Source organism: Strix aluco, chromosome 22, assembly GCF_031877795.1.
Source record: "Strix aluco isolate bStrAlu1 chromosome 22, bStrAlu1.hap1, whole genome shotgun sequence".
NCBI classification, from domain to species: Eukaryota; Metazoa; Chordata; class Aves; order Strigiformes; family Strigidae; genus Strix; species Strix aluco.
In genome coordinates, this window is record NC_133952.1 from 232,150 (window position 1) to 245,589 (window position 13,440).

The 13,440-nt window shown below is 41.3% G+C and overlaps 1 protein-coding gene across 1 annotated transcript; it reads left to right on the forward strand.

Moving 5' to 3' along the window:
• The first annotated feature begins 5,773 nt into the window (after positions 1–5,773).
• Positions 5,774–12,132, forward strand: UTS2 (urotensin 2). Its single transcript, XM_074848311.1, has 4 exons — positions 5,774–8,211; positions 10,453–10,563; positions 11,173–11,216; positions 11,851–12,132. The coding sequence occupies exons 1-4, from the start codon at positions 8,007–8,009 to the stop codon at positions 11,965–11,967; spliced, it is 477 nt and encodes a 158-aa protein (XP_074704412.1). The 5' UTR covers positions 5,774–8,006; the 3' UTR covers positions 11,968–12,132.
• Positions 12,133–13,440: the final 1,308 nt, after the last annotated feature.

A 13,440-nucleotide genomic window follows, 5' to 3' on the forward strand; every position in this document is an offset into this window, starting at 1 on the left:
GTGATACAGGTCCTAATCCCACTCTTCCAAGCATGGAAACCATATGCTTCCATGCACAGGTGATTTTTTTCCTATTTCCATATCTGAGCAGAGTCTGCAGAAGAGAAGTAACCAGTTGGTCCTGTCTGTTACAAGCCTTACTCATAAAAAATGCATACATAGCAAAGGAATAGGAGTAACAGGCTAAATAATGACTGCTCTCCAGAATTCTCTTCTATCGTAAATCTGCCTTGGGAATTCTTGCAGGGAAGAGGATTTCGCTCCCATTACTTAGTTCCAGTGTAGCAAGAAATATTCAACTTGCCAAATCAGAAGACAAAGATCTGATATCTGCTTCCTTCACCTTTGTTGATTCCTACTCCTCTTGATACTCCCATCCCCAGGGACAGCTTTCCACTCTAGGCAAGATCAGTCAGAACATCAGTCAGTCACCAGAGAAAATCAGTTAATGCTTGTAGCAGGAATTATGTGATAAACTGGAACCCATCTCTTAAAACAGTGAAGGGAAGATTCTGTGTGGCTGACTGCCAAGAAACATACATTCATTTACAAAATAACCTTGAAAGAACCATTTTAAACCTCAAGCTGCCCAGTGAGACCTATGCCAACTTTCCCCCTGTTAAGTACACGTATTTGTCCTGAAATGTGAATCACCGAGCCTGCAGAGATTCCATTTAATTAACAAAAACCCTCTAAGTAGTGAAGGGTTAAAGGGATTATGCACTTGGAAAGCAAAGTAAAAAAATGAAAGTTTGCTTTTATGAGCCATTCATTTACTGCCTACGCTAAGTAGGACAGTTAAATGCCAATGATTATTAGGATAACTCTTTAATTAGTCAGTGGCTCCTGCCCACGCCCTGAACTTCTACAGAACTACCTGATATTTGTCCTCTAATATCAGCTGTGGATATTAGAGTGGTAGGTGATTCTAGGTCTCTGCATTAAAAACAAGAAGAACACATGTACAACAAATATGAAAATCTGGACAGAAAAATAAAGAAAAGCACAAGGACACATCTGATAAAATTGCCTTTGTTCCATCCCCACTGTATTTCCCTTATTTTTTTGCTCTTTCAGATAACAAAACAGGGCACCATCTTCAGGGATAGCAAAATCTCAGTAAGTTTCTAATAAAATGGTTTGTAACAAGATAGTAATGAGGCAGAGCACCATGCAATTAATGGGAGTATGAAGCAGTCTCGAGCAGGGAAATCTGGAAGACAACTCTTACACTTCATCCATATCTTGCAGTTTGCTGCTTTAGCATTTCTGCGCTTCTTCACTTTGAGCCAGAAACAGTGCAAGACAACAGCTTGGCCTGCCCACCCCATCATCCAAACTACTAAGAAAAGAATCAGCAGGGCATTTGCTTCCCTTTTTGACACCAGTAGTACCACCTTTTTAAAAGTTGCATTTGAAGCCTTAGGAGAGAGAAATATTAAAGCTGAAGTTAATTTCTTTAAAACCTCAGTTGTCATTTAAATCCTCACACGTCTGTGTGGGTGGGCCCCAGGACAATAATTTGTATGGAAAAACCCTCAGTAATCTACTCAACGAAAAATAATGAATGGTCTAAGTTTGAGAACAGAACAAGACTGAAAGTGTTATAGTATGCAGCAGTCACCTAGCTCTGCAGCAGGATTAGCTTGGTAATTTCTTTCTACTACCTAAATTAAATTTCAGGAAGACTGTGCTATTGTTTTAAAAAGAAAAATATAATATCTACTGCTCATAAAACTATGAATATACACATATTTTATATAACGAGAGTACTTAACGCAAAAGTCCAAAGACACAAAGGTAGCCTAGCATAGAAAAGCTACTCTGAATATATAGGAATACAAGGTACACGTGATCCACAGTTGCAGAAAAAGGCAGGTTATTATATGGTACTATAAACAAAACCAACCAACCAACGGTAATAATTCAATTATGTTTAGTAAGGTCTCTATTCTGTACTGTAATTTATACAGGTAGAAGGGCACTGTTAAGCCTGCATTGTGTTTGGCTGTTTTACTAAAGGATCGTGCTACCTATTGATCCACAGTGAACATCACAAACTTGTGCATTCATGAGCTTTGTTTTGTAGCAAATCAACTGCCTCTGGCAGAAGATTCAAGCATGGCTGTTCCCATCATTTGTAGCAAAAACTGCTATGGACACATAGCAGGCACAAAATTTGATTCCTTCTCTCCAAGGCAGCGGCTGGACTTTACTCAGTAAACTCATTAACTCACACACCATCGACACAGCAAGGCCATGCAGCCCCACGGGCTCCGGCAGCATCCAGCGTCACCCTCCATCCCCTGTCCACGGGCTCGTGCTGAGGCTGAAACCGGGACCAAGTCCTGCAAGCACCTTCCCAAACCCGCCCCTTGAAGGCTCCTTCTTCATTTCCACTCCGACACTTCCACCTATAGCAAACAGACAGACAAGGCTGAGCGCTGCAGACAGAGGAACGGTGCTGGGAATGTGACGAGCACAAGCAGAAGGGAGAGGAAAGGTCAACTAGTAGACGGAACGGAGCAAGCTGAAGAAAGGACTAACAAAGGGGCTGAATAAAAGCCCCGTGAAGGTCAAAACCCTGCACAAAATGCTTTAGCTGTGGTTCCAAAGAGTTAAACCACCTAACAAAAGCAGGCCTTCCAAGCTTCTTAACATGAGAAGCAGCCTTGACTTCGAGAAATGCCAAGACAGCAAAGGCATTAGGAGAAGGAAAGAGATGGTCATAGTAAATGAGAAAGCAGAGCAGATCATACCACTCTTCAAGCAAGAAACATACAAGAGTGATGACTCTGTCCTGACCCGATTGTCCGCTTGACTTTCATTCATATAATTGTGGTGCTCTTCAGTAGACCGAGCTTCTGATGCAGTTCCAGTACCAGCAGTGATGCTATCAGTGAAGCTACTCAAGAAAAAATAATGTCTAAGGAATACATTGTATGGATACTTCCTCCTGAGTAAAAGTCTCTTGACCTTATTTAATCATTCTTCAAAAATAGGTAAGAGTTCCTTAGCCGAGAAATGTACTTGCATGCAAGAAGGGAAAGCCTTTCTTAGAAGGGAAAAGTGTCAAACGCCCCCCCCACCCCAAACCCAACACCACGTGGTCACCTTTCCCCCAATTTAGTTATCTCTTGCAAACTGTAAGCCTATACCCTGCTGTTTCAGGGGGCTGCACCCCAGCGCTGGTGCCCCAGGACTTGTACCCTTCTCCGGAGGTTGGTTGGCACCATGTCCCGGGCAGCAGTTCCGCCATCTGCTCCCCCAGAGCCACCGAGGGACAAAGCTGGCGTGAATAGAGAGAGGAGGTTTCTTTTCTTTGCAGTGTAGTCAGAAAAAATGAGGTACCTGTTACTGGTCACGGCACACTGGCTAGCTGTTAAAAAGTACAGCCACCTGAAAGTTAATCTAGTCCTATTCAGAAAACCAAAGAGGAAAACGTATTCACCTACTCCAGTTCCTTCTCAGCAAGATTCTCCCTTCATGCTCCCCACACTGGGAGGGAAAGGATTGGTACCCATGCCTAGGATCAGAGCTGATCTGGACTACTCTGGATTGTTGGAAGGTCTCTAAAAATCCAGTACTTTGCCTTGAAAACACCTCACAACAGACTTTTCTGCAATAAGGAAGCCAGAATTGGAAACTTTTAGTGGTTCCAAGTGCAGCAGTGTTGCAGGGGCAGACATGCACCTCGGAAGAAAATGAGCCCAAGTCTCCCGCTTGCCCTATCGCTGGGGTTGGTGAAACGAGAGTGTTAAGTACGGACAGTCACTGGCTAACAGCCTATGCATTTCAGCAGGCTGCTTCGTACTCCTTTCTGTGCAGTATGCTGACCAGAAAAATAAGATAAAGTTTTTATTCTGCTTTTGTCCAGATCATGATTTCTTATTAGGGTTGAAGAGATTTTTCTGGGATAACTTGGGAGAGCAGGAGAAAGGTAAAGAGAAAGCTCCATTCTTGCTGCAGAAGTGTTCCTCTCTTTCCTTATACTGTCTGCTCTCTTAATTTCAGTTTTAAAAATAAACTGTAATTGCATAGTTAGTTCCATTACATTTTTTGTGGAAGAAACCTTATTTCAAGATCTGATCTCCGCTGCTCTGTGGCTGCATTATCCAGAATCTGATTCCCATAAGATATCAATGTGCTGTATTTCCAAGCTCCGGTCACGCCAGACTTACTTTCCTTCATGTCCAACAGTGTGAAGCTTCAGTTTGCTGATTCCGTAGTGCTGAGGGGACAGGGGAATTAAGGACCAGTTTTGTCAAGCTTCACTTGGAGAATATACCCAGACTACAGTGTGCCAGCCCAGCAGGGCCAAAAATCAAGAGGGTTTGTTCCCCCCAGACTGGTGGAAACTATACTACAAAGGAGCAGTGTTTTGGCAGCTGTGATCCTGTACCAGAGAATTTTTAGACCACTTGCCAATTCTGCAGCAAAATAAAGCATCTTCAGAGAGGCCTCTGGACCTGCCATCTTCATTTACACTGAGGTGTGTGTTCAGTTGAGCACAAATACTCACCTGTGCACCTTCGGCTCACCACAGAACAAGGAAACCTACGTTAGAACTTCTCAGAGATCTTACACAATTTTGAGAGAAATTCAGAAGATAGAAATACTACTATGTGTACCCAAATACACTATATCATGCTGTTTGCTTATACAGAACATACACCACACATGCTACATTACAGTTCACACACAGTGGGCAGAAGCAGCATCTTCAAAAAAGGAAGTTAACAGCAAGTGCCCAAGTTATGGTTAATTTTTTCCTTTGATCTGCTGAGTCTCCCAACAGGCTATTTCCCAGTACACTCTAAAATGCAGAGTATACATAAAACAATGCAAGCTAGTGGCAGGAAAAAAGCCTTATTGGACATATGATCTCACAAGACAGCTATTTCAGTATGCAAAATAGATCTAACAATCACGTTATGAATCTGAATAATTAGCTAAAATGAGATATTTAAAGTTAATGTCTTAGGTGTTAATGAGGACAGATATCTGATAAACCAGCAGTGACAGCAAAGCAAAAACTCCAAAACACCTAAATGATATGCCAGACCTTAGCAGGGAAGTAAATAACAATACCATTTTTTTCTCTTGCACCAGCCAACATGTATAACTCATTGAAACAAGATGTTAAGTTAAAAATTCTAGTAAAATTCAAGGAAGAGCTGGACATGTATATAATAAGAAGCTCACCTGCAATTACAACACAAAAACATTCTACTGCATGCCTCTCTTCATGAAAACTAAATTCAAGCCAAAAAGTTACACCAAAAGTTATACCCTAGGTGAAAGTCCCTCATACAAATACTACTGCTAAACCACATCATCTCTGAAATTCCTGCTTTTGCCAACTGTCACGATACTTGACTAAAATAACAACTCGTGCTTACTTATCATAAAGCACTTTAAAACAGGGGAAAGAACTTTTGCATTATAGATTAGATTTCATCCTTACTATTTTACTCAGAAGGTAGATAATTTTGGAGGCTGTTTTTGGTTGGTTTTGTTGTGTCTTTTTTTTTTTTTTTTAAGTTTTCTTGGCTTCATTAACAACTTACTCTTCATAAGCCATCATTTAAAATCAAGAATAGTTGTTTCTTCTGATAATTAAGGATAATCTTTTATGATAGGGTAACATATACATACTGTTCAGAGTTTGCTCAGTAATTTATCTGGACTACTCTTCCGCTGTTATTTTAAACTCAAGCACTTGAAAGAAAGTCTATTATAATAAATAAGAACTTGAAGTTTGCCCACAAGAGAGTAGTTTTGATAAAAATTAAAACAGTTTCTTGCAAATCAATTTCCAAGTTTTCAAAGTGCAATTCACATTCACTGCCCTCACCCGTGTATTCAGGGTTTTGTACCTTTGTTTAGGATGAACTGTTTCTTTACTTCGCATGATGACGTGTGCACTGTCCCCTGAGGAAAATGCCTTTGACATTTTGGTAGAGGAAAGAGTGTCTAAGTGACAAGTTCAGATCTGAGTAAAGGCAATAAGCTGTGGGCAAGTTGCCCAACTTCCACATGACGCACTTCACGATGGCTCTAAGAGGCTGAGTCTTCCTTGACAGAATACAAAGGACATAAGTTGCTTGTGTAGAGTGCTTCATTAGCTTTCCTTGGAGGATGCTCAGAGCGAATATTGATAAGGCCATTGTCATTGATAGTTCACTGAAGGAGAAGCATTTGTACAGAGCATCCAGCACCAACAGTGAGATCATGCATCAAATCAGACCTAATTACTGTCGGCAGTTTTGGAACAAAGAGTTGCATGACTCAGATGAGGAGAGAGAATTCCTTTCTACTTATTTCTCTTGTAGGGAATCACAGGGAAAGAGGCATATAAGATGTATTAGGTTAATTCTGTAGATAAATTATTTTGTCATATCCACTCACTTCAGCAAGACAAATCCAGAGAAACAGGATGTGTAATTCAGACACCTGCAGCATGTGTTCTGTAAGTCAATACTAGCCCTCTCCGTACACACAGGATGATAGAAGGTTGGAAGGACCTCTGAAGGTCCTCTCTCACCTCTCCCACTCCCCCCTCTGCACTCAAAGCAGAGCACTGAACTTATATGAGGATGCTCAGGGCCTTATCAAGCTTAACTTTGAAATTCTGTCTCATTCCATCCTTGAAGCTATTCAAACATGACTGGATGCACTCCTGGACAAACTGCTCTGGCCGACCCTGCTTTGAGCGGGGCATTAGACTAGATGATTTCCAGAGGTGCCTTCCAACCTCAACCATTCTGTGATCCACAGAATCTACAGCTTTTCTGGACCACCTGTTAACCGTGCACGTGTGGGGCACGCTCTCTTTGAATTGGACCTGCAGCAGAAATACGTCTGTTAGGTATGACCGACGTAGCTGATTTGAAATTAGTCCTAGCAGCCACAGAATTTATAATATAAAATTAATCTTCAATGGGAAACGTTAATAAAGGAAAAAGGAAGCAGATAAGTTCACTCCTTTTGCAATGTACAATTGTCATGCAATTCAGCATAGAGAAAGAACTTTAGTAACACTGGTTGGATTTCACAGAATTCTGAAGAGCATTTGAAGGCACAAACATTTGATTAGATAGGCAGAAAATTACCAAACCTCAATTTATTATAAACCTGAACAGGCATAATCTTCTCACCAACTAAAGGAAAGAAGATTGTCATAAACTTACTTTTTTTTATTTTCAAGGCTCTCTACAGTTGGATATGAAGCTTCACAGAGAACAAAGATGAGGGACTGGTCCAGTCAGTCCTAGCTGACTAGCCAGCATACACAGAATTAAGTAGTTACTTCCAAATGAGGGAAAGAGAAGATAAGTGAAATGGAAAAGGGTGTCCCAGTCTAATGAGGGACCTGTGTTTAATATCAACCAAAGTAGTTTATATGTACCAAGCAAGTCTCCAGATGGAAGCTGTACTTTCTCTGCCAAGACAATTCTCTAGGGCAACACTGGATGAGGTCTTCTCAAATAAATAGATGTGAAATGCTACAAGGGGAAAAAAAATTGAACTCCCCTAACATTCCCTTTGTAAACTAACTAGATGTTTTAACTCCCCTTCTCTTTTACTTTTCCTGGCACAAGAACCCCAAATACAACACAACACATCCATCCATCTCACAAAAGGAAAAAAAAGTGCATTTCCTATCAGATGCTTTGCGTCAAGACTGCTAAGGCTCATAAATCAGCTGTCTTATTGCCCTGGTCATTTGAACCAACGTCTGACCCTTTTGTTAACTCATGATTTATAACTGGAAGTTACTTTTTTTTTTTTAATGCCAGATTTATAAACTTTACTGTGCTTGGTTTGATATAATATCCATTTTGTACACCAAGCTATAAGACAGTAAATTTATTGTCTATGAACTGTTACCTTGAAAAATTACATCAATGCAAAGTGGTTTCCATTTAGAATCAATGGGCAATAAATTAATTTGATTTTCTTTTTTTGAAAGGGGGAGAGAACATGATGATATTTATGAGGTCATGAGCGGCTATATAATGGGTGAAACTGGGAGCAGAGGCAACAGTCAGATGAGTTCTGAGTTACGGGGTAGACAAAGACGAAATATATTCAACACAGCAATGATGCATAAGCTGGTATTCTGCTGTCTCATTATTATCAGCTTCTCCTGTCCTCTCTCATCTCTCCCCATCATCAATGCCAGTGAGATGTCTTATCAACTCTCAGGTAAGAGTCTTTTGATTTTAATGGTCATAAAGCAGGGGCTGGAGCAGTAAAAGCAGAAGAGAAGCAGGTATGCTTTCCGAGGGGCCTTTATCTGTGCTGATCAGCTGTAGGAAAAGCCGGAATGCCTTCAGAACACTGGCAGTGCAAGCAACATCATCAGTGGGTGCTAGTCTTTTAAAACGGGGAGGTTGGGTGCCCTGAATATTTCTTCCTGCTGCTGAGATCCAGGAGACAAAGGTACGTGAGCCTTCCAGCACTGAACGCGAGCTGGCACACACAGCGTCTGTCGCTGAAGCAGCATTGGATAATTTAAAGAAACTTGGCTGTATGGTCTCTCCTCTTGCTACACTTGAAAATGAGCTATGTTTAACTGAAGTTATATTTAAAAAAGGGGAAACCTACTGCAAAGATTAATGCAGTCCTACCTAGATCAAGAACAAGCAAGTCTCTCTTATACTACAAAAATACCAATGTATTGAGCATGCTATTTGTTTGCACTGATGCAGATTTCATTCAGTCCAGTGAAAGAATAAATCTTTGCTTGAAAAAGCTGTCCTCAAAGTTTGAAATTATACTATAAATTGAGACTGAAATGACTTGGTAAAAATGCACAACAGAGTCTGGAAGCTTACTGTCATCAGACCTGACCTGTGCTGGAAGGGTTTCTGAAATGAGTTCTCAAAGAACAGGCAAATCAAACCCAAAGTTACTTCATAAAGCTGACTATTAAAAAGTGGCTGTTCTTACTCACTTTGCAGGTGCAACGGCTGTTGTGCTGGTTTATAGGTATCATTAGTCCTTAGTTTGCTTTGAAAAATCTTGGACTGCCTAAGCCAGCACCTTCTCAAGCCTTCCACTATCTAACTTGCATATTTACAGGCAACCGTGACTCAGTATGGATAGCATCTATCACATCACAGGGTGAACAAGCTGGCTCTAACAATTACTGCATTTGTTTGAAGACATCCATTAGGCTTATTAAGTCTTCCTTGCTAATATAAAGAGTCTTTAGGCTGGGTAAGACAGAAGTAGAACTCAGTATTAAAGAAGGTTGTTCTGAGCTTTTCTAAATCTCAAAGCAAATTTGCCTGCTGATACTGCTCTGAATTTAAAAAACAATACAAGGCTAGAGATATGAATTGTCTCCACATAGCACAGGGAAGTTACAGTATTCTTATTCAGTCTTACACTGAAATCCCCACTGTCCTTTGCAATTGTCCTTTTGTACAGTGGAAAAACTAACAATGTGGATGTCCAAGGTCTTCAAGTTCTTGATCTTGGTCCAAGTTTTTGAAATGTTGGGGGATCACTTTCAACAGTTTATTTTCCTATGTACTCCCTACTGTGGAGCTATACAGTCTCACCCATCCCTGCAGGTAAGAGCCACTAAAACTCCGCAGTATCATCTAAAAGTGCAACTACAAAATGATATTCATCCACACAACTAAAGTTTGATAATAGCACCCTCTTGTTGCTTACAATTCTGAATGCCTGCTATATATTAGCAAAGATCAAATTTACTGCTCAGATTAAAAAAGCCTTATTTACCTCAAGTATAACACTGCTAAGGGCTCCTGCCGGGAACCTGCCTTGGGGCACAGGCTAGTTACAGAATTCTCTATGCACATGCAAATTAATTCCATCAGGTATCAGCAATCTGTTGTTTCAAAAAAAGTAGTAATATCTGTACTGGTACACACGTTAAATAAGAGAGGTGATTGAAATGCACTAGAGAAGCATTTTATTGCATTCAATAGTTGGGAAAGTGAGCAGGTTAATAGGCCTCAAACAGGAAGTTTTGTCTTTATTCATAGAAAAGCTCTAGCACAGGAACTAGTTGATAAAGAAATGGACTAAAAAAAAAAGTATATACATATATATATACAGACGCAAGTCTGGGTTGTCTACAGCTGGGTACCAGGAGGATTAGGCTGTGAGCTCCCCAAGCAATGGGAGGAGCTGCTGTTTGTCAAAAATCTTTCTTAAAAATCTGCCAGAGAAATGAGAATCTGAGATTAACATCAGCAAGGTATCTTTTTCAAAGCTTTGGAAGGAAAAAGAAGCCCACAACTATCCCCTGTTATATTCATTAGATGAGGATGGATGACTGGTGATTTCATGGTAATCTTCAACAGGTGGGGCCAACAGACTGATCAGAAATCATCTGAGACAGACTGAAACAGGGATTCAAAGCAAAAGACTCTTACTGTATGCCCTTCTTCTGTCATCTTCCATTTGCAGCTGATGAAGATTCGAGATTAAATCTGGAGCAGTTGGGCAACCTAGGAAGCACCTCCCTGCTGCAGTTTCTGCCAGAGCTCTTGGGCACCCTGACTGAAGACAGCAAAGCAGGTGAGGATTTCCCACAGCAGTTTATGGAAGAGTGCCCACGGTTTGCATGTCCAGCTTCCCCAGATACCGTGCCCCAGCTCCTGGGTATTTAATGAAACACAACATCATGTGTAGGCAACAGACAGCTGTCATTTGGTTAACTGAGGCCTTGGGGAAACCTGCTGAACAGCTGTGCTTGCAGCTCAGATACTAGCTGGAAAAGTCTCCAAATTAGTTAGCAAAATCCCCATACAGCAGAACTGGGGCAAAGCAAAGATTGGCCTAGAAGGAGCTAGCAGACAAGACAAAATAGCACAGTCTCTTAAAAAGCATCAATACTTGCAGAAAGTGCAGAATCAATAGCAATAGGTAGTTTGGGGAGCAACAGACATAACAGATGCCTGCTGAAGAGGACAGTACAGCTTGCACCTGCAGAGTCCCAGATCCTGCTGGAATTGTGCGCCACAAGAAGAAATGGCTGTGCTGCAGCAAAAGGGTTTTCTGTCTGATCCTTAGAGTGTTCCAGTTCAAGAATTCTGCTGGCTATAGAATTATGGCACACAAGAATGACTTGTGTAGGTTCACCATTTCGAAATGGTAAAACATTTCATTATGTCTTCCCTCTACCAGGTCTTAGCCCCAGCAGCTACAACCCAAGGGAAAACATCAAAGAGGTAAGTAAATGACCATCTGTCACTGAAACATGAAAAATAAGATTCCACATTTTAAACCACACAGAACTGTCACTCAGACATCATTTAAGATCCACAGACTTCATAAACATTCTAAAGTATGCCACAGTGCTCTTGAAGCAGGAATCACTCAGCAGTTAGATAAGCAGGGCACAGAAGAAAAAAAAAGAAAAAAGGAAAAAAAAGAAGAGCGAGTAATCCAGAGCATTTCATTCTAAACCCCCCACTTTTTTTTCCCCCCCGAGAAAAACAGCTTTCTAAATAAAGGCAATTTCCAGCTTCACCAGGCCAGGCCAGTACATTAACAAGTATTAGCTGCATGTCATTTTTTTCCCCCCCACTACAACACAGGGTTACACAGTATTATCAGATTTGTTATGAACCATTAGATAAATGGAGAACATCATTCCTATTCACACATCTGCTGAATTAAATATAAAGGCAGGGACTAGTTTTAGTGCATCACCTAAATCAGAGGGCACACTGGGCAGCTGCCTTTGCTCCCCCCAGTCAGAACACAGGGCTGGGTGATCAGCTGGAGCTGTGAGGAGTGTACTTTCCCGCTGGGAACATTTACCATCCAACAGTAACCTCTCTAATGCTGTTTGACTTTCAGAATTTCTATGGAAATCATCCTCGAATTGCTTTGCTGGGCCGCTTCTTGACCAAGGACAGGAAACAGTACAAGAAACGTGGCAATCTTTCCGAGTGCTTCTGGAAATATTGTGTGTAAACAGGAGAAGAAACTCTCCCTGACTTTGGTTGCATAATTTATACAGATATCTGAAAACATGTATATAGATTTGCTTGATTTAAGATGAGAATGAAGAAACATGAAGACAGCTCCTAACTTTAGACTCTACATTACTTGGAAATTAATAAATTCTTGATGTTTTGCAATTATGCTGTGAGCAGTGTAGTATTTTCTTAGAGTTCAGCACAACAGGAAGAAAGTAATGGGACAAAGATAAACATGCAACATGAAGTGAACTCGGGCAGGGGAAGCAAGATGCCCAGAGGGTCCCATGAAACCTCCTAGAAGAGTGATACCTCAACTGTGTCTAAGTCCAGAGGCAAGAGGACTTTCTCCATTGTCACTTGTTGTAGATTGGGGTGCCAGGAAAAAAGGGTCATTGCTGCATTCCCTGATGATGCTGAGCTGGTGAGGGATGGCAGCTTAACAGTGCCCAGTCCCCAAGGCACCACAAAAACAGTAAGCATGTATCAGGATCAAGCATTTTCTCCCACTACTGCTGGAGAGAGAGAATTGTTTCTCTTGGTCACTCATAAAGAAAGACCCACAAATCTATTTCTCTGCAACACTTTGCCTTGTCCCCAGCTGCCCATGACAACAGAGTTGCCTGTGCATAACACAAGCTTTAACAATTGTGTCTGACTGTCATCAAGCACAGCATGGAAGGTAAACATTATGGTTGTCAATGTCAGGGCTTTACACCCAGACCATGGACAGTCGGTGGGGGCAGACAGGGATGACATGACTTAGAAGATTCTATGACTGTGACCTGCCCTTATGTGGCTGCACAGACAGATGCAGAAAGGTGATACATGGACACAGATCACAAGTGTTACCAGGGCAAGCCACCTCCTGCCTGGGCACTCAAGGGCACAGAGATTTGTTCCCCTGAGCCACCACATGGTTTTTATAACGTTGTTGTATCTTGGCATCAAAGATAAATGAGGGAGAAGACACAAGAGCAGCTGCAAAAGGGTTCTAGTCTGATGCCTTTGTATGCGGAGTACCAGCATACTTTCTCACTCCCAGGTACTTCCTGATAGTATCTGCAAGGAGTAGAGCTAAACAGTCTGGAATGGTCTCTGGGGGATGGCAATCTTGATTATATGCACGAACAGTCTGAGCTGTGAAGCCCTACCTTGTTCAACACATCACATAAATCTTGTGCTAATCAAGGCTCACAGAAAGCTTGAAGTAAACTTCACCTAACAGTGATACACATGCTACATTGATCGCAATAGTATACATCATAAATCTCTGACTGTGCTGGTTAAACAAGGTCTACAGGCTTGATACAGCTTGTTCACTTCACATAAATTGTAAGACAGATGAAGCCAGCTATAACAAAGAAAAATGTTCTTACAAACGCAGAACAGCTGGATGCACTGTGCAGCTATTTGAAATCTTCTGAATATTCATCCTTCTCTTACACAACAGAGCAAGTCATTGCCT

Excerpts from the sequence above, each read along its gene's own strand:
- UTS2 (XM_074848311.1), top strand. The coding sequence starts at position 8,007 with ATGAGCGGCTATATAATGGGTGAAACTGGGAGCAGAGGCAACAGTCAG. Across the intron at positions 8,212-10,452 it reads GATGTCTTATCAACTCTCAG|CTGATGAAGATTCGAGATTA; the intron begins GTAAGAGTCTTT and ends TTCCATTTGCAG. Across the intron at positions 11,217-11,850 it reads CAAGGGAAAACATCAAAGAG|AATTTCTATGGAAATCATCC; the intron begins GTAAGTAAATGA and ends TTTGACTTTCAG.